The sequence below is a fragment of the Tiliqua scincoides genome, chromosome 4 (genome assembly GCF_035046505.1).
Source record: "Tiliqua scincoides isolate rTilSci1 chromosome 4, rTilSci1.hap2, whole genome shotgun sequence".
NCBI classification, from domain to species: domain Eukaryota; kingdom Metazoa; phylum Chordata; class Lepidosauria; order Squamata; family Scincidae; genus Tiliqua; species Tiliqua scincoides.
In genome coordinates, this window is record NC_089824.1 from 108742025 (window position 1) to 108766879 (window position 24855).

At 43.8% G+C, this 24855-nt stretch overlaps 1 protein-coding gene across 2 annotated transcripts in view; it reads left to right on the forward strand.

The window, feature by feature from the left end:
- Window positions 1-67: 67 nt before the first annotated feature.
- The window catches only part of PBX1 (PBX homeobox 1), a 260512-nt gene continuing 235724 nt past the window's right edge, over window positions 68-24855 (forward strand). For both annotated transcript variants that reach the window (XM_066623805.1, XM_066623806.1), the window contains exons 1-2: window positions 68-970; window positions 4616-4689. In XM_066623805.1, the coding sequence (XP_066479902.1) occupies window positions 780-970; window positions 4616-4689 (265 nt within the window). In that variant the 5' untranslated portion in view covers window positions 68-779. The remainder of the gene's footprint in view (window positions 971-4615; window positions 4690-24855) is intronic.

Consider the following 24855-nt stretch of genomic DNA (forward strand, 5'->3'; position numbering starts at 1 on the left):
CGCCGGGCTCTGTCCTCAGCACCACCCATCTGCTCGGCTCCGCTCGCCTCTCCTCCCTCCTTCCTGCCTGGCGGTGCCTTTTCTGTGTCAGTTTCAGGAGTCCTGAGCCTGAGCCTGAGACAAAGCGGGAGGCAGGCGGGCAGACTGGCTGGCTGGGGAAGGAAGGGCTCCGGAGTTTGCCCAGGCGCCGCGCGAAGGAGGTGCCTGCCCGGCTTGGCAGGGCTGCGCGGGGCTGGGCTGGGCTGTGCCGTGCCTTCCGCCGCCAGCCTTCGGCCGCGCAGAGGGAGGGCTCTTGGCTCGCGAGCGGGGCTGGCTGGCTGGCTGGCTGCAGAAAGTTTGCTCGGCTCCCTTCCTCCCTCCGCGCTCCCATCAAGGCGCGCTTGGGCCACGGGGAGGAGCAGGCGCCGCTCTCCGAAGGCTGCTCGCCCCCGGGGTGGCTCTGCTGGGCGCCCCCAAAGTGAGAGGCGAGAGCCCGGCTGGGACAGACGGACGGGAGCAGCGCAGGGGAAAGCCGAGCCCGCGCCCTCCAGCCTGGCCAAGTGCGCCGGGGCGAAGAAGGGGCTGCGCTTGGTGCCTCCGGAGCCGTCAGCGCCGGGTGGTGGTCGCCGCTGGGGCTTTCTCCTCCCCGGGGGGCGCCGTCCGAGGATACTTCGCGAAGCCCCGAGAAGAAAGGAAGGGGAGGAAGCCCGACCGGGCGCGGGGTCCTCCTGAGAAGCGCGCCGCCGAAGGAGCGAGAGAAGGGGGCGGGAAGGGGCAGCCGCCCGCGCCGAGCCTTGGCGATGGATGATCAGCCCAGGTTGATGCATTCCCACGCTGGGGTGGGGATGGCCGGGCACCCCGGCTTGTCCCAACACATGCAGGACGGAGCGGGGGGCACGGAAGGCGAGGGCGGCCGGAAGCAGGACATTGGGGACATTTTACAGCAGATCATGACCATCACCGACCAGAGTTTGGATGAGGCGCAGGCCAGGTGAGCCTTTCCTTCTTCCTGCACGGCCGAGAGTCTTATTGTTCTCCCCCCCCCCACCCCACCCGGGGTGACTTCTGTGTTTCTTTGAAGGGCAGGATCTTGGCTAACCCAAAACCGGGCTGCCCCGGTGCTTGCAGTAAACCGGTAGGAGCTCTGCAGAAAAAGAACATCTTGCCTGAATGCCTTGCGTATGAAGCAAGAGACCAGAGTTGCCTTTCTAAGTGGCTGTGTATATACACACAGCTGGGGATGAATAGCCAATGCTCTTGTGATCTCCCTTGGCCAAGTTAGGCAGGGCTGAGAGTCCAATCCTATACATGTCTGCTCAAAAGTAAATCCCATTATAATCAGTGAAGCTTACTCCCAGGTAAGTGTAGATAGGCTCGCAGCCTGAGTCTGCTGGTTTGTTTGCCTTCCCAGCTGCACCTTTCCATGTGTGTTTGTGGCAGCCCATGAGCCGAAAAGGCTCAGACAGCCACTTACTGCTGTCTGATCCAAAGACTGGAATCTAGTCATTCTTCCAGCTGAGCTTTAGCAATAATAGAGGCGTTGTGTTTTAACTGCAGGACCCCCCTCCTTGCCCACTTACTATCTTACTCAGATATATTCATAAATAGGTTATTGTCTAGGTCACCACTGATTCCAAAAATTATTTCCAGGGTCTTTAAACTAACAATTTAGACCAGCAGAGCAGCTGTGAAGGGTAATGGTGGCTCCATTTCTATTTTCATATAGGACCCCTCCATAAAAATAAAGGCCTGGTTTGATCTTTTTGAAACTTGATCACTTGGAGTTCATTACCACTTCAGCACCTCAGCTGCAATCCAGCAAAGTTAAGCACACCTAATCCCATTGAAATCAATGGGCATAATAACATTTAATGTTTGTTGGATTGTGGCCCTTGTGTGGAAGAAAGAGCACGCTTTCCTTTCCTCTGTGTTAGTGAATGTTGCTGGTTATAATTGGAGCCATGTGTCCAGTTGTGTATATGTTTGTGTGTAAAGACATAAACAGGGTTTTCTTTTTCCCTCTAAAATAAGGAGTAAAGCAAATTAATTTAGCACAGAGGCTAGTACAGTAAGTGCTGCAGCTTGCTAACTTAACTGTTGCAGCCAGAATTCAGCCACTAAATGCCACTTTCCCCCAATATACACATTTCCGTATAGGAAGCAGCATGAAACCTATGTGAAGATCATGGTGTTTGCCAATAGCACATGCATGTATATCATTAATTATGCACACTGAAATATTTGAAATATTTACATTGGCAATTAATTTGTGATGGTTCATTTTATCTCATAAGCCATCATACCAATGTGACTCCAGATAGATTTCTGAAGAAGAAATGGTTTTAATTTGTGAATTGTTGCTAAACATTGTTTGAAATGCCATATATCTAAGAGAATACCTTCCATTTGAACAATTCAGTGGTACAGTTAGTACTGTATGGCCGTCCTGTTTCAGTTAGAAACAATGCCTCTTAAAAAGAAACAAGCCAGTAAATAGAATCTCTTACTGGATTCTGTATCGGGCATAGAATCTCTCTGGATTCTGTATCGGGCATTTTTAGGGTAAGCCTACAAAACCATTACCAAAAGTTGAAATTGTGAAGTAGAGAAGGTTGTAGAGAAGAATGGAGAAAAGTGGAAAATAGTCAAAGAAAACTCCCAAGACCGCCCAATGTTCATTAGACATTATTAAGTGCTGAAAAGCATTTTGGCTATTTGTTTGCATTCTGTGTTTTACACATACTACTAGCAAACTTGCCATTCCATTATCATCCAGAGAGTCCATGTGTCCCTGGGAAACTCCTCATTTCACTAACTAATTTTGGGACAACCAACTCTAAGAAGGATGGGCTTATGTGCAAAAGGGTTTTAAAAATTTTTTATTTGAGCCATTTCTGCCCAACATTGCATATATGCAACAGGGATCAAATGTGTACACCTGTGGACCGAGCAAAAATGGATTAAGAAAACGGCATGATTTGAAGAATGCCAGTTTCATAAAACACTTTTCACTCTGACTCTATGAAGAATCACTTATGCTGGATAATCCTTCTCAGTACAGCCAAAAGAAAACAAAGCAGAAGGAAGATGCTCCTTCTAAAAGTTAAGGGTTTGTGTTTGGTGAAATATTTTGTATATGTAAAGATTTATTAAACTGTTTTAAGTGCAAATCAATACAAATGTAGGGATGCTTTTATGGTCAGTTACTTTTTACACAGTACTTTCTTTTACATTTAGTGCTAAGAGATTTTCAGCAATTGAACCTTTAAACAAAAATAAGCATCAACCTCGTTTTAGCTTTTTGTTTCTTCCTCAATTGCATATTACAAGGAGATTTTGAGATGATAGAGTGACTACAATGCTGTTACTGTGTGGCTGCAAATTTTCAGTTCTCGTCATGTACATTTTTGTGTTTGGGAGCAGAAATAGAGTTATGGGTACCAGGATGCTCTCAAAGAGGTTACTCTTCTGTGAGGTAAGGAGAGGCCATTGCCTCTGGCAGTGAATTTTGGACATCCTTAAGGCCATCAGAGTGAGAAGCAGGACTGACACATGCATATAACACACTGGGATGTTCTCCCGCACAAACTCCACTGAAATAATCTGGAGCGGTATGAAAACCCTCATGAATCTTGTGCAGGAGAACTTCTTAGTGGGCTGTGCCACATGTTAGTCAGTGGAAAGAGGGGTTTCATTTTAGATTTTCTGCCTGAGGTGCCAAAATGTTCACATCCTCATGTCATGCGATTTTGATTCAAAAAGCCATTCTTCAACTGATGCTTTAGGAGATTGGATCTCTTTCACATAACAGCAACTCTTTGCGAAGCGTTTGCTTGTCTAAGAAATAATATCGGTAATTTCCTTTCATGAATGAGCACCTACTAGGACATGAAAGCAATCCACCTAGTAAACAAGCAACAATTCTCCCATTCCTGGCACCTATAACAAAGACCTATGCGAGATCCAGCTGTATGAATATATTTTTCATTGTGAAGGATGCTTTGGTGTTTTGAAAACGCTCTGATTTCAATACTTTCAAATAAGCAGGCAAGGTAATATGAAGATAAAAGTGATTCTCCCCCCACCCCACAATTACAAATGTGCTTGCTCCCTGGCCGTGCATCACTGAATTTCCATACTCTTTAACTTGAGGACTGAAATTCTGTACATTGGGTTTTGCTTTTCAAATACAGTGGGCTTTTCAGAAGGGCTTTTTGAATACAGTGACATCTGCACAGTGAATTGGAACACCTGGATGAATAAAAGAGAAAAGCAAGAGAGCAGTACCAAAGTTTCCTATGTGGTTACTATAAGATCATTATTATTGCAACTAGCTTATACACTCTCCCAGTGTTGACCTGTTAACAGCTTGGCCGATGAGCCTGGTTTGTGAGCGCAGCTAAAACTAGTGCTGTCAAACACTTCCCTATGCTGGTGGCTTTTGTGTATACATCTCCAAACTGACATCCTATTCAATATAAAATTGGTAACTTGATTTCATTCATGCATAATTTTCAGTGATTGTTGAACCTTGAATGCTTTCCCTGCCTCATGCATCTCATTTGACTTTTTTTTAAAAAGTTCTCTTGCACTCCTATGGCACACTTTAAATATAATCCTTTTGGTTTCCTTCCAGAAAACATGCGTTAAACTGTCACAGAATGAAGCCAGCACTTTTTAATGTTTTGTGTGAAATCAAAGAAAAAACAGGTAAGGAAGAATTCTAATTTTCTTGCACCCTTTTGTTCTCAATTATTTTATTTCATTCAAGTTTTACATTTAAAGGAAGAGATTGATTTATACTTCTGGGTTTTTATTTTTGTTTTTTTGAGGGGGCAATGTCTAAATGGCATATTTATTGATATATAATGCAGGGACTGTTCTTTTTAAGGCCCCGTATGCCATGTCACTGTTCCATGTGTTATATATTGGTTTAAAACAATCTAGAAATAGAATTTTTAAAATCAGAACAAATTTTTAAAAGAGCATCAGTCTCAATAAAGCATTAAAAATCATTTTACAATGCACGGCACCTATGTGGGAAAACTCCTTAAAACCCCAAACTCCTTAAAATCATTTGGCAAACACTGACCCCAAGTAACATGCATTAATATATATTGCCTGCTAGATTGTTGGCAGTTTTAGGATCCTGTTGCCTTATAATCAGATTGTGTACCTTGGTTTCAAAGGTGCTAATGACATGAGAATGCTTGTTCTGTGTTTCCCACTTCGCAGGCCTTCTGCCATGCACTAATACACTTATAAAATGTCTCAGGGGGGCATTTAAAATTTAAAAGCAACAATTAAAAATAGCTGTCATCAATCAAGGGTGATCTTAAAGAGCAGATGCTCAGAGAAGAGTGTACAGTGACATCCAGCACTTATTTATTTCAATTTTCCAATGTTCCTTTTGAAAGGAGGAAATCCTGGCTTTTGCCTTAGCCTTTAGGAAAGTCAGTGGTGTAGGCCGTTGCCGAATTCTAGCTCTTGAGTCAGCTGCTCAGTTGTCGTGTCATGCAAACAGTGTACTGCTTTCCCCGCTTCTTTTTCAATAAGAACTGTAACAGCCAGCAGTATCTCAATCATCTGAGCAAGGGACGTGGCATGAATGAAAGAATAAATATGATTGCATACTCACTTGATATACATTGAAAAGTTATGCATAAAAGGGAAAAGTGCCTTTCAGGAAACCTGTGTTGATGTGCTTGTGCCTTTAAAATTTCTGTGTGAATATGCTTCATCGTGTGAACAGCTGAGTGAAATGGGATTATTTGACTCTGGCAATCTATATACGATGACTAAGGAGGTCCTTTGTTAAATCTTGTTTGTGCAGCTTGTAACCTAGACAAAGCACCTAGCATTGGCATTCAGGCCTCCAAAGCCCTTAAGGCTGCAGAGCTGAATGCTGACCTTCTTCAGAAGCCATTCATTATGTGGCTCCTATAATATAATGTAGCAGGGTCTCTACGGTCCTTCTATAATGGGATGTAATGCAGCTTGAATAGAAAAGTGTAATAATAATATCCAAACGTTCTGAGGTTTTCTCTCCTTTTTGGTTATTCTCCCCCATATCTTCTCAAAAAATGACAACAGCAAACAAAACTGTATCTTGCCTTCTGTTTCAAACTTCGTTTCACTTGATTTGTTGGGAATTTGGACCTCTAGTCTGACAGTGTTTAATTGATTTCTGCTCTGAACTGAAATTGAAATGGTTATAAAGTTGTTGTGGCATGTGGCCCTTTTGGTGTTAATGGAAATAGAAAAAAATATAACACCCCCCCCCCAAATATTTGGAGAGGCATTTATCTGGAGAAAAGTGAGAAGATGGTAACTCCTCCTATCAATTAGCTAATTCCAGGTGTATTATTATTATTGTAACCAGTGAGCAGCTTTGTTCAGCATCAAGGGCCACACTGGAAATGTTGTCAGCTGGAGTTTTTTAGCTAGTTTGCATACTATTTGCATGTAATTGTTGTAATCTGTATATCATCTGAACATAGCCAAACTACAGTTTATGTGCATCTTGCCCTTATTTAGACCATTCCCCCCCCCCCCCCCCCGCAGAGTAAAGTGCCATAGGAATTGTGGTGGAAAATGAGGCTGATTTTTTCTTTGCCTGTTTGTTTCTGATCCTCTTGCATGTTTTTTGCTTTCTCTCTTTTGTTTTTTTGGACCTATTGTCTTTGTTATCTGTACAAATATGGGAAGAGGAGACTGTGGGGATGGGATGGAGACTGATTATCTGGATTATAATAATTTTGGCTGCACAAAAGTAACAGGGGAGGGGCTTATGTGGACTATAGATTGAAAGTTGCCCACCCTTTTGTCACCTTGCTGGCTTGAGTGGGAGCTTGAATACAAAAAGCAAGTATATTGTTTTGTGTTTTATTTTTTTTTCAATGCTTGTGGCTGTGCTGTGAATTGAGAAGTGCCCTATTGTTTTGGGTTTTTTTTAAAGCAGATTTCCTCTTGTTGCTCATATGCTCACAAACATGCTTGCCCCATACCTATTTCCAAGGCAGTAAGAGTTAGGAGATGGACTTTATTGACTTCTTCAGCAGAAAGGGATGCAGCCATATACGAGAAACCTGTGTGGCCCTGGTCTCCTCAGGAATATTCCAGGCCCACATTTTTCAATTGCGTGCAGGAAATATTCTTCCCAAGAAAGGAAAAGCATGCAGGACATATTTTACACAATTGCTTAGTATATCTGCTACCAGTGTTTTGACCACTGAACACAAAAGCACTGTGTTGACTGACAAGTACCTGGACAATTGGCACGTTTTAATACTGAAGTCTGAGTAAAAAACAATGTTTAGATCAGTGGCTCCCAAACTGTAGGTTGTGATCCACAGGTGGCAGTGACCTGTTTTTGGTGGGTTGCCAAAGGGTTATTGAAAGATCAGGTAACTAATTGTCTCAAGTCCTGTAGCTGCTTGTTTCCCTGTAATGAGCTCAGCTCAAGCATATGTAAATACAGAAAGACAAAGTTTGAGAGTCTTTTTTTCTGGTAATTATTACTTATAAGTAAATTATTTATAGATCCCCTTTTCAGAAAAGTCTGGTAAGCCTAGGTGGGTCTCAACAGAGCGTCATTTAAAATGTGGGTCCTGGTGCTAAAAAGTTTGGGTACCACTGGTTTCGATTGTATGTTAAGATTGTTGGTGTTTTGCATGGAATTGCAGCACAAAGGATTTATAAGTGTATCACTGTGTCCACCATCCTGCAGTGTGCAATTTCTGGTTATTGGTTACCATTTTGTGTCTTTGTGCATGTGACACATGCACATGCATGCACTTTAAATTCAGACTGCTAAACAGATAATGTGATAATTATGGGGAAGACATTGTATGTGCATAACTGACTAGGAAGAAGCATATTATTCAACTGAGAAGATTGCTGCAACTGAGTCTGTCAGAGCTTCTTTCTGCAAAGATCAAAAGTTGAAAAGGAAATCTATGGCCTCATCATTCTGCTGAAGTGTGCATGTGTCTTCCCCTGCCTGGTGTTCCAGTGTTTTGAAATGGGCACTCACCTTCCCACTGTTTGATTTAAATGACTCCAGAGTCCGCTGGAGACTTGACCAACATCCCTTGCAACATTATGGCTAACATTTCACAGTGTGAACATTGCCGGAACAAACCCAAAGTGTCCATAAAGTTGTTAGAAAAAGAGGTCGTCTTTACTGACCAAAGAGTTCCCCCTTGTCTGCTGACATTTCAATTTATTTAAAAGGATTTATGGATACTTTTTATGTAAGCTTGGGTGTTGGAAACCATTGATCTCTCTTTGATCTATGATGCTGTGTTTGAGTTGTACAAAATCTGAACACATTTTAGTTTTTAAAAACAATGAAAGACCAAGATTTAATTTTGATGTAATCGGAGGAGTGCAAATCTTTCCTATAAGACCAGGTATTTCATGCCTCCATCTTGTTTGTCTGGACTGAACATGTATTTTTGCGGGGGAGAGTGCAGAGTTAGTTAATGAAGAATTAGAGTTGACTTGTGGTGATTAATTGGCGGTTTGTAATATTTTATTTGCTTAATAAGACAAAATAAATGTGATAGATTTCAGTTGCTAGAGTGTTAACTCTGAAGGTGTTTGGGAGAGTGTGGAAGAGCGTGTCTGTGTCTGTGTGCGTGCCTGAAAGAGATGATTTAAAGAGAACTGCCCTTCTCTGCATGAACAGAATTTCTAAATAGGATGGGGATGCAAAACAGAAGGAGAGGTGGTGTTGTACAGTGGCAAAAAGGAAAATATTCATTTTTAAAAAGCACCAGTCTGACCTAGCAGGAGCCTCTCCTCATTTCTTCCTTTGAAGGAGAGAGAAAGAAGGGACAGACAAGAGCACAAGCTTGTTGACGGGGCTCCTTCATTTTTTTTTTCTTGTGAACCCTTCCTAGTATTCAGTCTTTTAAAACCATCTTTGGGAAGAGAGATGTAAGGGTTCCCTTTTTGTTTTTAATTTGTCTGGAAGGAAAAGAATTGGAAGCCAAATAAATTGCTATCATGAAAAACCATATTAATTAAAGGAGAACACGTTTAAAGTTTTGAAACTTGAAGCTCTGAGCTTGGGGTTTAGTGTTTCGGAAGCTCTAAAGATGACCTTGAATACAGTATTGAAATCCTGATTGTGTTAACAGATTTTTCTTTTGGGGGAGGTGAGGGGGAGCGAAAATCAGGTTTAACTTAAAGTACACTCACCTCTGGTTCACTTTGAACATTTTAAATGTGTGGAAATGAGACACGTTTCCAGTCTCAAGATACTTTTTCTCCTACATTATCCTCATGATTAAATATGAATGTGTGCAGGCTGCTTTCACAGTTTTAAAAGTAAGAGTTAGTTTCTTTTTTCATATTTTAGTATACATTATGTCTTGAGCCTGCCATCCAGTGCCTATATTTTTGCCACAAAGTAACTAGATCTTCAGGGGAGGGAAGTAAAACATTGTCTTCTATTTGTCTACAGTATTTTTCTCTTAGTGCCCCACTGAACACTGTATTATTGCACTCCTGATTTTCTTCACTATCTTACAATGGGTTTCACTTCTGACACCTTCCTGTCACTCTTTTAAAAAATAACAGTGCTGCATATTTAAATTTAGAGGCTGTGTACACATCTGGGAAGCTGTGTAAGAAACTAAGTGCTTCTCAGGTGTGCCCTCTCTCTTTATAAAGTCCTGTGTTTGTCCTGGCAGCTTTGGGGGCTTGTTTGGCAGCATTTATGTTTTATTTAAAATGATGAGCAGTCTTTGGCCTTTAAAAAAAAAAAAAAAACTAGAGATGCAATCCTATACACCAGCGGTTCCAAAACTCTCTGGGAGTTTGGAAACTGGGGTAAGTGCATGTGGGGGAGAGGTGAAGGTGGATGCCTCTGCAGGGTTCCCCAAGTCTCCAAAAAGTTAAAAATAGCTATCGCAACCCACTTTCAGATTTGTAATGGCAAACTGGATCACAATCACTTTTGTGACCCCGGCAACAATGCAATGCAATTGCGATGCCCCAGTTTGGGAACCCCTGCTATACACACTTACCTGGGACTAAGTTCCATAAATTCAGTGGAGCTTATTTCTGAGTAGACAGGCATAGGATTGCGCTATGAAATTTTATTGTAATTTTCATTCTCAGAATCATTGTATCTGGTTGTGGAACTAACCATGAGGACTCACCATGAGGACTCAACAACCATGAGGTGTTGTGGAACTAACCATGAGGACTCACACTCACAATTTGAAAAAGTAATTAAGCTGCAGTACTCACCTAGGGGTAAGCTAGTGGGGCTTACTTTGGAGTAAATATGTATCATTTTGCATTATAATGCTTCTCTGGGCTAGGAGCTGTTGAAATGCTTAACAGGGACACTTTCTTTTTTATGTGTCTGATTCTTTTAATCATTTAAGTATTACTCATTTTAAAAAGCAGGGTGGAAGGGGTATGCAAGCCTAAGGCTCCTAGTTCGACATTCAGGATGAAGTGTTCTGATTGCTACAGTGGTGCAGCATTTCTAATCATAAAGTGATGCTGGTGTGCAAAATAATATTCTGATTCAAACATTTTGGATCAGAGTGCCTGATCCTTCTGCCCATTCAAGTCTGGTTTTATGCAGAAATCCCAAAATTTGCAAGACAGAACATGGTTAAATTATTCAGAGCTGGCTGTAACAGGAAATGACTTTAAGCAGTCACTTCAGGCAATGCATTTTGGATGCCCAGCCAACACATTTGTGTGGCATTAAAACTGTACCTAAGAGGAATACGATTTTGAGTCCAGGTGCAAAATTCCCCAGCGGTGAAATTAGTTAACACAGAAACGAAGTGAGCAAAGATGGGAGAGGACAAATACCACTAATGTGAAAATGGGACCTGCCAGGCAGGTTTGATGAAACAGGAAACTCCAAGGAATTGAAATGGGGAAAAAAGGAGCAAGTGACAGACCCAGAATGTATTGCAATGTATTCATTGCAATAAATTACAGCAATGGCTGTTTATGTTCCAATCCAGAACTGATATCAGTGTAAGCGCTGGATGAGCACTTGGGTTCGGGTACATGGCAGTGCACACAACAGTATATGGTGGAATCATATTGGTCAGCTTGTGAAGGGCTGACATCTTATGCGTTACTTCTAGGGATGTGCCGGAATCACAGCGCCGAGTTATGACTCTCCACCCCCTTGACTCGACACACTCGCAAGTCATAACGGGTGGCCGTTGTAACTTGTCCAGAGCCATTTTTAGAGTCATTTTGCCTCAAGGCAAGAGTCTTTTTTAAAAAAGCAAGTCAAGCTGCAAGTCAGCTGCGGCTCCACAGAAAAAACAGAGGGGGGGTGTCAGAGTTCTCATTTAACCATCCCATTTGCCATCAGCTTCACTTCAACCACCCTTTTCATTTCATGTAAACAAAAGCTCTGCTGTTGTTAGAGAGAGTGCAGAAAGTGATCGGTTCCTTATGGACTCCAGTGATGACATCATCCCCTTGTTCACATCACAACTCTCAATTCTGCCCTCAGGAGTGCTAAGTAGCTTGCCTTGGATCAGGGGTGTCCAAACTTTTTGGCAAGAGGGCCACATTATCTCTCTTACACTGTGTCGGGAGCTGAATTAATTTACATTTCAAATTTGAATAAATTTACATAAATGAATATGTTAGAGATGAAACTTGTATAAATGAATGAGGGTCTTGCAATAGCTCAAGGCCTATAAAAGTCCGTGCACAAAGCAAGGTTAGCCTTTCCTTCACTGCCATTGCTGCATCACAGACATGAAACAGCAAGTAGTGGAGGGAGCCCTCATCCCACCGGTCATGCGAGAGGTCAAACAGTCATCTTCACACTGAGAGCAGTTGCATCAGGCCAGCATGGGCTCCAGCAAGTCTCCGGAGGGCCAGATGGTCATTGGAGACTGGGGGCTCCCCGCGGGCCAGATTGTGAGTCCCCAAGGGCCGCAAGTGGCCCCCGGGCCGGGGTTTGGGCACCCCTGCCTTGGATGGACCAACAGGGAGCATCTGAGCTCAGCAAGGGGTGGGTGGGAAGTGAGTTTGTACCACAAGGACCCCCTCCCGTCTCCATTGCTCCCCTTCTCCCCTCCGTCATCCAGAGAAAAAACCAGGCCATCCATTTGGCCACTCAAGTGTCCATTCCTTCCAAGAAGGGCAAGAGAGCCTACTCTCCCACTTGTATACTGGCTGTCCCTGCCTCCTTCTGGTTCCTTCCCCCCCCCAGCCTCATGCAGCCTTCTGCCTTCCCTCCACCCCCAAGCCCCCATCTCCTGGAGCCACCCTACCCTGCTCTCACCAAGTCTGCTGCTTGCACTGGTTCAGATGCTGGCCTCCAGATCTTCCATATGGTCTTTCAGGGTGACGTGGAAGTGATAACAAAATGAGATAGCAAGCATGCACACATGAAGTTGAGCCATCAGGTTTTGGGCCCAAAATGACAAATCTTGGTAACTTGTGTATCTTCGAGTCATGACTCTTTTTGGGTAAAAACCTTGACTCACAAGTCAGTGCCTAAGTCAGTGACTTGAGTTCCCACAAGTCTTGGAAAATGCGTGTTTTCACAACTCACATTGAGTCTGCTGGTCACGAGTGCCCATCCCTGGTTACTTCACTGAGAGTACAACTTGCAACTCTATGTATGTCCATGTTATTATACCTCAAAGTTGTGATGGTGATTAACAGTACAATGCTAACTGGCCTAGTGCTGGCAGAATGAGCATGCACACTGTCACAAACATGCCGAAAGCTTGTTGAAACAGCGCAGATGCTCCTGGCATTGGCGATAAGGCCTCTGCTGGTGCCAGATCCCAGTGGAGCACATGACAGTGCAGATAAACTCTCACCACGTGGCAGACTGGCAGAACGGAGACAGGAAGGGGGTGGGGAGGGGGCAGATCGGGCTGGAAGGAGCAGGAAGGCGGCAGTGATTGCTGCTATATCCTATCCCCTTTCCCAGGCCTTATTTCCCAACACAGGGTACTCGGACTAGCGGCTACGGGGGTTCCCCTAGGGCAGGGGTGCCCAAACCCCAGCCCTGGGGCCACTTGCAGCCCTTGAGGGCTCCCAATGCGGCCCTCAGGGAGACCCCAGCCTCCAATGAGCCTCTGGCCCTCCGGAAACTTGCTGGACCCCGCACTGGCTGGACGCAACTGCTCTCAGTGTGAGGGTGACTGTTTGACCTCTCTCATTAGCGCTGGGTTGAGGGCTCCCTCCACTGCTTGCTGTTGCACAGCTGTGATGCAGTAGTGGCAGCAAAGAAAAGACCAGCCTTGCTTTGTGCAAGGCCTTTTATAGGCCATGAGCTATTGCAAGACCTTCATTCATTCATATAAGTTCCACCTTGAGTATATTAATTTATGTAAACTTATGTAAATTTATTCAAATTTTAAATGTAAATTAATTATTTCTTTCCCCAGCCCCCAACACAGTGTCAGAGAGATGATGTGGTCCTCCTGCCAAAATCTTTGGACACCCCTGCCCTAGGGGAAGGGGATGAATGTCCCCTTATCTCCGGAAGACCACCAACAACGTATCTTCTGACAATGGATATTGCAGAGGCAGTTTCAGAGCTGCTGCATCACAGCACAGAACTAACTAACTTTCTGCGCTGTAATTGGGCTGTAAATGTTGTTTGGGTTGTGGCTTGTGCTTAAAGGAAAACAGTTGCACAATCCTTCACAAACACAGGTCCAGATATGCTGAAGCCTACATGCTCCACTCTCTAATGATGTGAATTGGTGCTGAGATGGGCAGTTTTGTGATTGGGCTCCTCTTTCTTCTTTCTTTGTGGAGTGTGCTTAGGATATGTAAACCTATTTGCTATATTTGGAGCTGACCTCTTGAGAGACAGGAGAGGGGTGAGCCAGCAGCCTTTCTTCCTCCAGGGTACCACAGCAAAGATACTGCACTCATTCTTTGTTCAGATGCATTTGTTCTGTTTGTGCCATTGACTCTGAAGTGCCAATGACAAGGCAGCAGAAAGGAGAAAGACTCTCTTTTATGGGACTTCATCTGGCCCTGAAGCTGAGTAAATTGGAAAGGAACAACAATGGTGGAAGAATTCTTACCTTGGCTAACCCTTGCTGCCTCCCACTCCTTGGTTTCGCAAAAGAATTGAATCAATGAAATCCGACTTCTTGTCTAAATAGCAGCTACCTCAGTGTGATAAGACCCTTCCATGTGAACAGGAGCCGCCTCTTGTTCTCCTGTCTCAGGGCGGCTGTGTAATGTTTTGCCATGCATTGAGGCATGGGGAGGGGGAGAGAGAAAGGGAGAGTTTGGCAAGAAAAAATAAAGTGTGTGCGTGTGTGCTGCAGTTACCCCATAGTATTTACAGGGACTGATAATGTATATCATTATTTGTTACTGCATTTTATACATTTTATTTTTAGCTATTTTAAAGTATGTTTTATGTTGTATGCTGCTTTGAGTTGTGGGAAAGGGGGATAAAAAAAAAAACTTACAAACATATCTAGGATTTTTCAGATGTTTCTCAGATCTTGAGTCTTTCCAAGTGCCTTACCTTTAGGGTCTGAGAGAGTGTTGACTTCAGGGATCCTCACATTTTCACTTGGCTTACTCTTCATCTTGCCTCTGGCCTCTCTTTCTTTCTTAAGTTCTGTGTCGATGCTGGAGTCTTGCTGAATTTCACATGGGGCTGTTCTAAAAGACAGAACCAGTGTAATTCTCTCCCACTACTTGTGCCATACACAAAGCCAGCGTGAAGGAAGACGAACTTCTTCCCTTCCAGATTAAAAACACTTTCCATCCTCTGGTTTACTAATGATAACTAACTTGGATTAGAATTTTGATTGAAGAAGTCACTGAAAGAAAATTTACCATTTCCATTTCCAAAGCCCATTCCAACTGTGAGTGGTGTAATAATAATAATAATAATATACAGTATTTATATACCGCCTTTCTTGGTCTTTATTCAAGACTTTATTCAAGGCGGTTTACATAGGCAGGCTTATTAAATCCACGCAGGGATTTTTACAAATTGAAAGAAGGTTCTATCTCTCAAGAACCACTACATTCAAGGTGTTACACTCCGATCTGGTTTAACATTCTGGCCTCCATCCTCCCACGCTCCGAGCAGATGGAACAGCTCAGCTGCAGCTTGCCAGCTGCTTCAAGGTTGCACGGTGCTGGTGGCCTCGAACTGGCGACCTTGTGGATGTTAATCTTCAGGCAAATGGAGGCTCTACCCTCTAGACCAGACCTCCTGCCCAGAGAGGTGTAGAAAGTGTGGTTAAAATGGTACTGCTTTATTTATTTATTTATTTATTTATTTATTTATTTAAACATACAGTATGTTCACCACTTCACCTAGGGTACATTACAATTTTAAAAATTGCACATCTAGATAAAATACCCAAATCCTTTAAAACTTTGCCATATTCTGAAGAAGTCTAATGGCAGTCCTGCTGTTTTACACCTAGAAAATGGGGGCCTTTGCATAATGCTAGCAGAGTTAAACCAAGATATGGTACAGTCAGTTCTCAGTATCTGTGAGGGTTAGGTTCCTTGGAAACACCAGTGTACTGAATCTGCGGATAGAAAATCATTGATCCTTTGCAATCAATGGGGATAGCGGGAGGGATAGCTTACCTGCTATCAGTAGAGACCCTCAGCAAGCCACGAAGGCCTTCAAAACAGTGTGCAGATGGCACGGATCACTTGGCTGTGGAAAGCTTCAGAATGCGAGTGGATAGGTTGAGTTGAATGCCTGCAAATTCATTTGATTTGGAACCCTGCTAGAAGGAAAATGGCAGAGAGTTGCAGCAGCCAAGTGGCAAGCAGGAGAAGGGTTACAGACCCCCTGCCTACAAAGAATGGCTGTCAGAGTTTTGATACATGTATTTGAACATAGAGTTCCACTCAGAATTGATCACTGCTGTTGGCTCAGTGGCCAGAAGACCTGGTACTGTTTCAAGAATTGGCTGGACTTTAGTTCTAGGACTCCAGCTTTGGTTCTGGCTGGGAACAGGCAGCCTTCATACTCTTAACTATGTAAACCTTTAGCCTTCACCTGTTGACTATATTCCTCCCTGCCTGGGGTTTGGCCCCTTTTTTTTTTCTTTTTCCTGATTTGTATAGGAGAACTCAGCTTGTTGTTTCTGGACCATGGGTCTTTCGAAGGAACGATTCAGAGCAAAGTTGCGCCGTTATGTAAAATTATACCATTTTAACAGAATTTACAAAGTAACAAATAATCAGCAAATAAACTTCAAAGATGCACATCGGTTCCCCATAGGAGAAAAAAAAAATGCCTCCATTGTCTCACTGCCTCCATGGCTCCTAATTCCTCTCACCACCCATTACTGATCTCACAACTGAAAGCTTTAATTTATTCAGCATACAATCTCTTTACTCCACTGCTTTCTGTAATTTATACCTTGTACTGCCTGCTGTATCGAATTATTTAACTCCGTAAGGCATTTAGTGAGAGACTGGGTACAACACTATGCAGAATAAGGCTTGGTTAGATAGTCTGCCTTTCACATTATTAGCCAGATTTTAAAATATGGTCCTAATCAGATATTCCCAGAGGAATGGATGTCAAGAAGAATTGCACACTAAGGGCCAGTTTGCACAGTTATTTGCTTCTCCATGCAAACAGCCTGTTCCAAGCCACACGTGTGCCGGCAATCGCTTGGAGAAACAGAAGCATGCACCAGGCTGTGCATGGTTTGTATTGGCAACCTTCAGTCTCGAAAGACTATGGTATCGCGCTCTGAAAGGTGGTTCTGGCACAGCGTCTAGTGTGGCTGAAAAGGCCAATCCGGGAGTGACAATCCCTTCCACACCGGGAGCAAGTGCAGTCTGTCCCTGGTCTGTCTCCCTGGCTATGGGCCTTCCTTCTTTGCCTCTTAGCCTCAGACTGTTGGCAAAGTGTCTCTTCAAACTGGGAAAGGCCATGCTGCACAGCCTGCCTCCAAGCGGGCCGCTCAGAGGCCAGGGTTTCCCACTTGTTGAGGTCCATCCCTAAGGCCTTCAGATCCCTCTTGCAGATGTCCTTGTATCGCAGCTGTGGTCTACCTGTAGGGCGCTTTCCTTGCACGAGTTCTCCATAGAGGAGATCCTTTGGGATCCGGCCATCATCCATTCTCACACAGCCAGTTCAATCCCCGTGATTATGGTGGTTGAAAAGAATGTGGCTATGGTCATGGAAACTGCTGCAGGATGCATGTAACCCAGTTCACACATCTTGTCCTCCATATCATCACTGGCGTGATGTTGGGGTGGGAGGAGGATGCAAAGTGGGGACCAAAGTGGACACATTAGTAGATACCCATAGACAAAATTAAGAAAGTTTTTTCCTGTGGATGGTTCTTGTATTGGATCTATTGCCACTTTTGTGTAAGGCTAATAAAAAGTGTGTGTGAGAGAGGGAGGGGGCAGGCTGTTATTTAGGCTTTTAATCTGATAAAGGGTGCTAGAGAATGTCTTGTGATTCTCATTCCTATCGGACGGGTCAGATCCAACCTTGACATTGACATTTGGCTTCTGCTAATTTTTTTGCCCATTGTCTTTCACTTTCGATGAGATCTTGAGCAAATACCCCTCCTCTGAGGGAGCCAGCAAGGATTAAGAGTGAGTGTACCTACTCCAAGCTGCCTTCCCCTCCCCCTACCTCCCAAGCTACTGCTTGCTATTTGCAGAGCCTCTATTCTGATGGTGCTCTGCATTTCCCAAGGTGGCTGGAATTTGCTTTCTGCCTATTTGGGCCATTCCCTAACATTTGCTCACCTGGAGCATCTTAAGCTTTGCACACAGGACAACAAAGTGGAATCCCGCAGCACTTTTCTCCCTCCTCGGCTGTGGTGTCATCATAATAGGAGGAGCAAACAGAGCTCCTTGTGCAAATACACGTTATTGGATACTGTAGAAACTCCTTTCTGGCCTAAAAGTTCTCAAGAAACGTTTGAACAGCTATCCACTGAAGGTGAATTGGGAGAAGATTATCCTGTCTCTAGGCAGGGCATCCCAATCCTATCCAAATTTTCAGTACCAGTGCAGACACAATGTAGCCTCAATATAAGGAACCAAATGTTCCCTTAACTTGAGGAGGCCTCAGTGTAGCACACGCCCCATTGGCACCACTGAACCGGCCCTGGAAAATTGGATAGGATTGGGTCCTAGGTCAGGAAGGTCAAACTCACTCAGCAGGGCAAATAGCATTCATGGTGCCTGCTGGGGACTGGATGTGACATCATTAAGCAGATGATGACCATAAATAAGAACTTTGTTCTTATGAGTTGCAAATGATAGAAGAGAAAATATAGTTAAGCATATTTTCAAGATATGGGAGATCCCAATTATCATGGAGGGTGCCCTTTTGCAGCGCTGCTTCTGCTGGAGTGTTGCTTTCCTCAACAGCTGGGAGATGTTCTGCAAAGTGAGGCCTCAGCAGAAGCGACACTGTGGAAAGGGTGGCCTGAGTGATAACAGGGCTTTCCCGACACCTCCCTCTCTCACCTCTCTTGGTCTGTACCTTCCCCTGTAGTGTTGCTTGCCTTTTGAGGCCTCCTTCTGTCTCTCCTTCCCAGAACTTCAGCAGAAGCAGCACTGCTGAAAGGGCAGTGCTGAGATAAGTCTGCCATATAGGCCAGATACAGAGCTTCTGTGGGTCATATCTGGCCTGTAGGCCTTACATTTAACACCCCTGGACTAGATAGATGATCAATTTGATCACTTCCATCTTGGATTTTGTGGTGTTCATCACAAGGGGAGAGTTGATAATGTTTGAGCAGGGAGCAAAAGTCTTTAATTCTGAACTGGCATGAACTGTCTTTGGACACCTAGCTGGAAACAAATCTGCGTGAGTGTATTTTTACCTTTGGCTATCAGTTGATAGCGTTTCCTTATAACAAGTGGATATCCATCAGGCAGTTTGTACCACTTTAATTTGTCTCTCTAATAGCACCACTGCCCATGGCAATTTTCTGGTTGTGCACTAACCTATACCACACTTTGATGGTATGGGTAGTGCATAACTAGACTAGAAAGGATCCCTGAAAAATGCAAGTATTTTTCCCCCTCTCCTCACACATGATCTCTCTCTCTCTCTCTCTCTCTCTCTCTCTCTCTCTCTCTCTCCAAGCTCTTATTGCAAAACCAGTCAGGTAGATTCTTGAGGGACCAATGTGCATGAAAGCACTGTTGCCATGCCTGCTGCCGAGATCAGGTGTAGTGAGCTACTCAGATGTGTCATCTTCCAAATTCAAGCCCTTTTCCAAATTCAAGCTTTTAATCCCACGCTGGAAAGAGAGACTAGTAGCTAAGGGTAAACCATTATGTGCCATACTGAGTTAGCTGTAGTTCTCCATGTACACAGTGTACACAGAAACACTAAGCCAAGCAGCTTTTGAACTTGCCAAAACCCATTTGTGACTGTGTATATCTTTTGCTGTAGCCAAAGGCAGTTGTTTACCTTCAGGCAAAATAGGGGCCTCATTCTTGCCTCTGCTTTGCTTAAATTTCTCCAAGGGGACCTTTAATCTTCACATACAGAGACACAAATATATATGCGCTGCAGAAACAATCTTGGGCCCAAATCCTAACCAACTTTCCAGCACTGGCATAGCTGTTCCAGTGGGACATGTGCTGCATCTTGCAGTTGGTTGGCGCTCACAGAGGCCTTCTCAAAGTAAGGGAATGCTTGTTCCTTTCCCTCAGAGCTGCATTGCCCTTATGTCGGTGCTGGAAAGTGGGTTAGGATTGCGCCCTTAAATTCAGTTTGCCACAAGAGTGGGTCTCAGGTGCTCAGATCAGATTGAAGTTGTGAACTTGCTCCACTGACTCATTCCTTTTGCATATTTCTAGTATCTGAGATGATCTGTTGGAGCAGAATTCCTGAATTCTGGCTCTGAAGGTTGAACCAGTGGTAGGGAGAAGGGAGGGTCTCTGTGGAACGTGGACATTACCAGCATAGTCCGTAAGTGCGTCCAGGATCCGTATTTTCCTTTCTGAAAAAGGAGGCTGCCCACATAACTAGAACAAAGGCTCCTGGCATTATGTGGTAGGGGGGTGTCCTTTGTCTTATCTTGAACCCAATGATGCCGATTTGCCAGACTCCTTTGGAAGAAGGAATTTCCAGTCCAGACAGTTAAGAATTATATTGCTTTTCCTCAGCAATCTCGTGATGGTGGCTCCCTCCCACCTACCCTCTGTTTGAGCTGTAGGTCAAGAAGGGAGGGAAATGAAGAAGGAAAAACAAATGAAAACTGTATAAAGACAAAGAAAATTGGGTTGTAAGAAGAGCGCTAGACAACTTTGTGTTGGAAGGGGAGGAATTTGCTGTGGGAGTCTGGCTAATGGATTTAATTGGGCCCCTTCTCAGATTCCATGTAATAACACATCCAAACTTTTCTTTACTGCAGATTTTGGCCTTCTCTTCTCCCCTCACCCTCTCCTTCCTGCTGCCTTTTTCTTTACTGTTTTCAAAAACATGTTTGCATCCAAGAGCAACAAGCTGCACCCAAGAATTACCTGCCCCCCAGATTCGAGTTGCTGTCCTCTCCACTCCATGCTGACCTTATATGTCTTTCTCTCTCATCCCTGTCCCCCATCCTATCTAATGGTGCCTCTTGCTGTTACTCCTTGAGCCAAAGCTCTTTTCTTACTCATTGGTGTTTATCAGGAAAGCACCTAGCTCTCCTCCACTTTTTTTGGTCAAGTATGCAGTAGAAATATTGTGTCTGTCTTTAGTTTGGTACTGTATTCTTTCAGCATGTCTGTAAAACTCAAATTGGAGAAGCTGAGACTGTGAAGAGATGCAAAATGGCAAAGGAATTTTCTTTTGAGATCAAATTCTGTTAGTGTAAGAGAAAACGGACCAATAATAAAACTTACTAAAACATTAACCTTGAGGCTTGGGGAGGGAAAAATGCAGTTAACTATTTCATTTAGAAGAGGATATTTTATTCCATTTTCTTTGCTTGCCTCAGAGAGAGATGGTACGTTGCTGTCGCTGCCCCGAATGGCTCTGATGCCAAGGGGAAGGGCTGCTTGCATGGCATGTTGTAGAATGTGCCGTACTTAACACAGAGTAAGATACCACAGATAAAAGTTAAAAGAGATAAGTGATATGGAAATAGGGAGACATGCCTGGATGCGTGGTGAGCATTGGGTGAATTCATCTGTTATTTTGGTCACTGTCAAGGGTAGTACATGACCTAATGCTTCAAATTATTGTGATTTGACATCCAGGTACATCAAACTCATTTCATACCACAGGCTGAAGAGCAATCAGGGCTGAGGGCCAGAACTGACATCATTAAGCAGGAAGTGACATCGTTAAGCAGGAAGTGACATTGTTAAGCAGACGGTGGCCAGAAATAAGCACTTTGTTCTCAGGTGGAAACTCATTAGTTGCAAATGACAGTAGAGAAAATACACAAATCTTGATTGTATTCAGTTATCTAACTTTGCAAACCTCTTTGTGAACTTTTTGTTGAAAAGCGGTATATAAATACTGTTAATAATAATAATATTTTGAAAAATATATAGGACAGTCCAATTACATGCTGGGAGAGTCCAGTTATCATCAGGGCTGCCCTTTCAGTTGCATCACTTCTGCCAAAGCTTCACCTCACAGCTCAGCAACTGAGAGATGTTCTGCAAGGAGATGCCTTGGTACTGCTGAAAGGGCGGCCCCTGTGACAATTGGATTCTCACAGCATCTCCCTCTCTCACTCCTCTTGTTCTGTCCATTTCCCTGTAGTTGCCTTCTGAAGCCTCATTCCATCTCTCCCTCCCAGAGCCTCAACTGTAGTGGTTCTGCTGAAAGGGTGGTGTTGGAAGGGCCTAGTTATCGTGTGGGCCAGATAAAGTTCCTGCAGGCCATATCCAGCCCATGGGCTTAGGTTTGACTTCCCTGGCATAGTCTTCTGAAAACTAAACACTTCCTGTTAACCTCAAGCTAGTCTTTTCAAGTGCATCATTATAAACTTGTGTGCTTATAACAACCCTGTAAAACAAGAACATTTTTCACTTGGGGAGCATTTAAATAAAGTTAATGGGTGCATGGGGTGGGTAGGAAGCCCCCCAGATCTGCAGATAATTGAAACCATGGATAGGGGGCCCTGGCTTTATGTATATTTTAAGGGAAGTGGGGCTAGGGCTGCAGCATCTGCTTACTGTAGAATTGCTTGATTTCCTATTCAAAGGTCATGCAAGGGAACTTTTGTTGTGGTCTCTTGTCAGTAAGGGCCAACTGATGAGGAAGGGGAAGAACTACCCTTGGCGTCTGATAAGCTTCAGGGAAAGTCCTGATAGGCCACGTTGAAGCCATTTGGCAGTGAGAGTTAATAATAATATTATTAATAGCCTTTTCTTCCCATGTCATCAGTAGTCCGGAACATGAATCGGCAGATGTGTGATACTATTAAGTGAGTTCTTTGTTTGCCTAGTTCTCTCCATGGGGCCTTTCTCGGCATGTTCGTTCCTCCTTAGAATGTTCCTGGGGAGTTATGTGCCATCTTGCCCTCCCTGCATCTCCCTTTCCTCCTGCAAACTCTACTGTGACTTTAAAATAAAAGGAATTCCTATTTGGTTTTTAGAAAATACAAACCCTTCAGGCCGGCCCCTTGCTCTGCTGCTGACGGATTTGTTTGAGAAAGGAGCTGTGCTGGCATCCTCCTTTACTGAATGTGCCCCCTGGGAAGGCGGCTTGAATATCCCTCTGTCTTCTTGGAGCACAGTGGTTCTCCGTCCTGTTGTTGGGCTGAAGGGGATGGAGAAAGACCCCTCCTCTTCTGTACTTTTTTTTTTTTTTGAGAGCTGCGCCTGGTGTGTTTCACCCTGTTCTCCTTCCTTCCCAACGGAGTTCATTGAAAGTTCGTATCCAACCGATGAACAAAGTGGCTTAGACCTTTTCTTGACTTCTCACCCTTTGTCCTCATCATTCCATTTAAGACAGGAATCCAGCACCATCAGGGGTTGGCAGGCTGGGTATGGCTGTTGTGTGAAAATGCTCACCAGAAAGAGGGGCACATTAAACAAACAAACAAACAACTGATAGCCCTGTATTAGCACCTTCCTTGTGAAGGTGTAGTGTGTTTTTAAAGTGGAAGGTAGTATGGCTTTCAGCATTTGAAAATTGAGAGGATTTTAAGGTTGCTGCAGAACTGAATTCTAGCTGGTGGCAAGTCTTGTTTATATGGTGACTTATCCTAATGCAAGCAAAAAAACTTCTGTGTCTTGCTTGTGTAGGTGGTTGAGGTGCAACAAGGAGTGAAATTTATACTGAGATTAAGAGATCCCCTGAATAACTGCAAACTCTTGATTTACCTCCATTTCGTCTTGAAGTGATTTATGTAAAGAAAAGCATGATTAATACTATGAGTAAGCATAGTACTATACAGGCATTGCCATCAGTTAGAAGAAGAATGTATGATGGTGGGAAAGGGAAAGTACACTGGCAAGTCCCACCCTTGAGCGGGAACGATTCTAAGCCCCGACTTCCCACCAGGGCGATAGCAATGGTCTGCAATGAGAAGCATTATACTTATGGTAGGGGTTGCTAGCACATTGTCATTGTTTGAGGTTACAGGCGTTCCCCCTCTCCTTATCTGCTGGGGTTCTGTTCTGGATAGCCCCTCCAGGGTTTCCCCAGGCTTCCCAATGCCTTATATGGCATTAAAAAAATCACTTCCAGTTTCTCCATGAAACCGGAAGTTGTGTTTTTTCAGCTTCAGAACTCAAATCAGAGCTCTGCAGAGGCTGGGGATGGATGTCCTCTGCTTAGCGCAGCAGAAGCGGAAGCGAGGGGAGCTCCTCTGAAGGTGAGGGCCCGGAGGTGAGGGTCCCAGAGGAAGCGTGTAGGGGACCATGTCCTGGAGGGCCCTAGATTCAATCCATGGATAAGTGACTTCGCGGATAAGGGATCCGTAAATATGGGAGCTCTCCAGTATTTATATTTTACTAAAACTTGGCCTCTACTTAATTAACTAGCAAGGCTGTGTGTTTGACTCATTACCTTTTCTGATGTATTAGTGTGACATTTTAAATTCATTTTAAATAGGTTGTGATGCATTGCATTTGTAAGCCACTTTGGTTATAACCCACAGAAGACATATAAAATAAGCAAATGCAGTGCTTCAGAGCAACCAAACTAGACATAGGGTAGATCTTATCTGCTTATGTGCTATGAAGAAACCTGCTCACTTTATAGCACCAAGTGCATTGGGTCATAACTGTAAGTTATAGTCACTAAATAGCTATTATTTGTTTTAGTTATGTAAACCACTTTGTGAACTATGTTTTGCTGAAAAGTAGTATCTAAACATTAATAATAGATAAGAATTGAACCTTTATAATTTAAGTGCCATTCTGGAAGAGTAAAACAATTCGTGTTCTGATTGCCCTTTAGCCCATTTCTGCCCAGCCTACAGGTGTACACATTTGATCCCTGTTGCATATATGCAAAGTTGGGCAGAAATGGCTTAAGCAGCAGAATTGCATGAACAAAGATGGTTGGGAGTCTTCTCAGCAGACCTGATCAGGTGCATGCCACTTTCCCCTGTCCCTCCTCTCCCCTTACTCATCCCAGGGCTGTGACTGGCTGTTTCTTTTAGATGAATCCTTGCACCACCAGATGGACTAACCTGAAAGGGCTACTTTATCTCTGAGACCTGTGCATTTATACAACTCTTCTTGTTGTAGATGAGGAGCAATCAGGTGGTAATAGTTCTTGTTTCTATCTATAGGTCTACCCCAACCATCATTCTCCATAGAGAACCACTCTCCATAATACACATACAGTTTTCAGATGTGAAATGTAGCTTCTGGTGACATTACACCTGAATGTAGTGGATAACTTGCTGACTGGAATTTTGCGTGCTTGGGAGCAAAATGTCAACAGCTTTTCCGGTT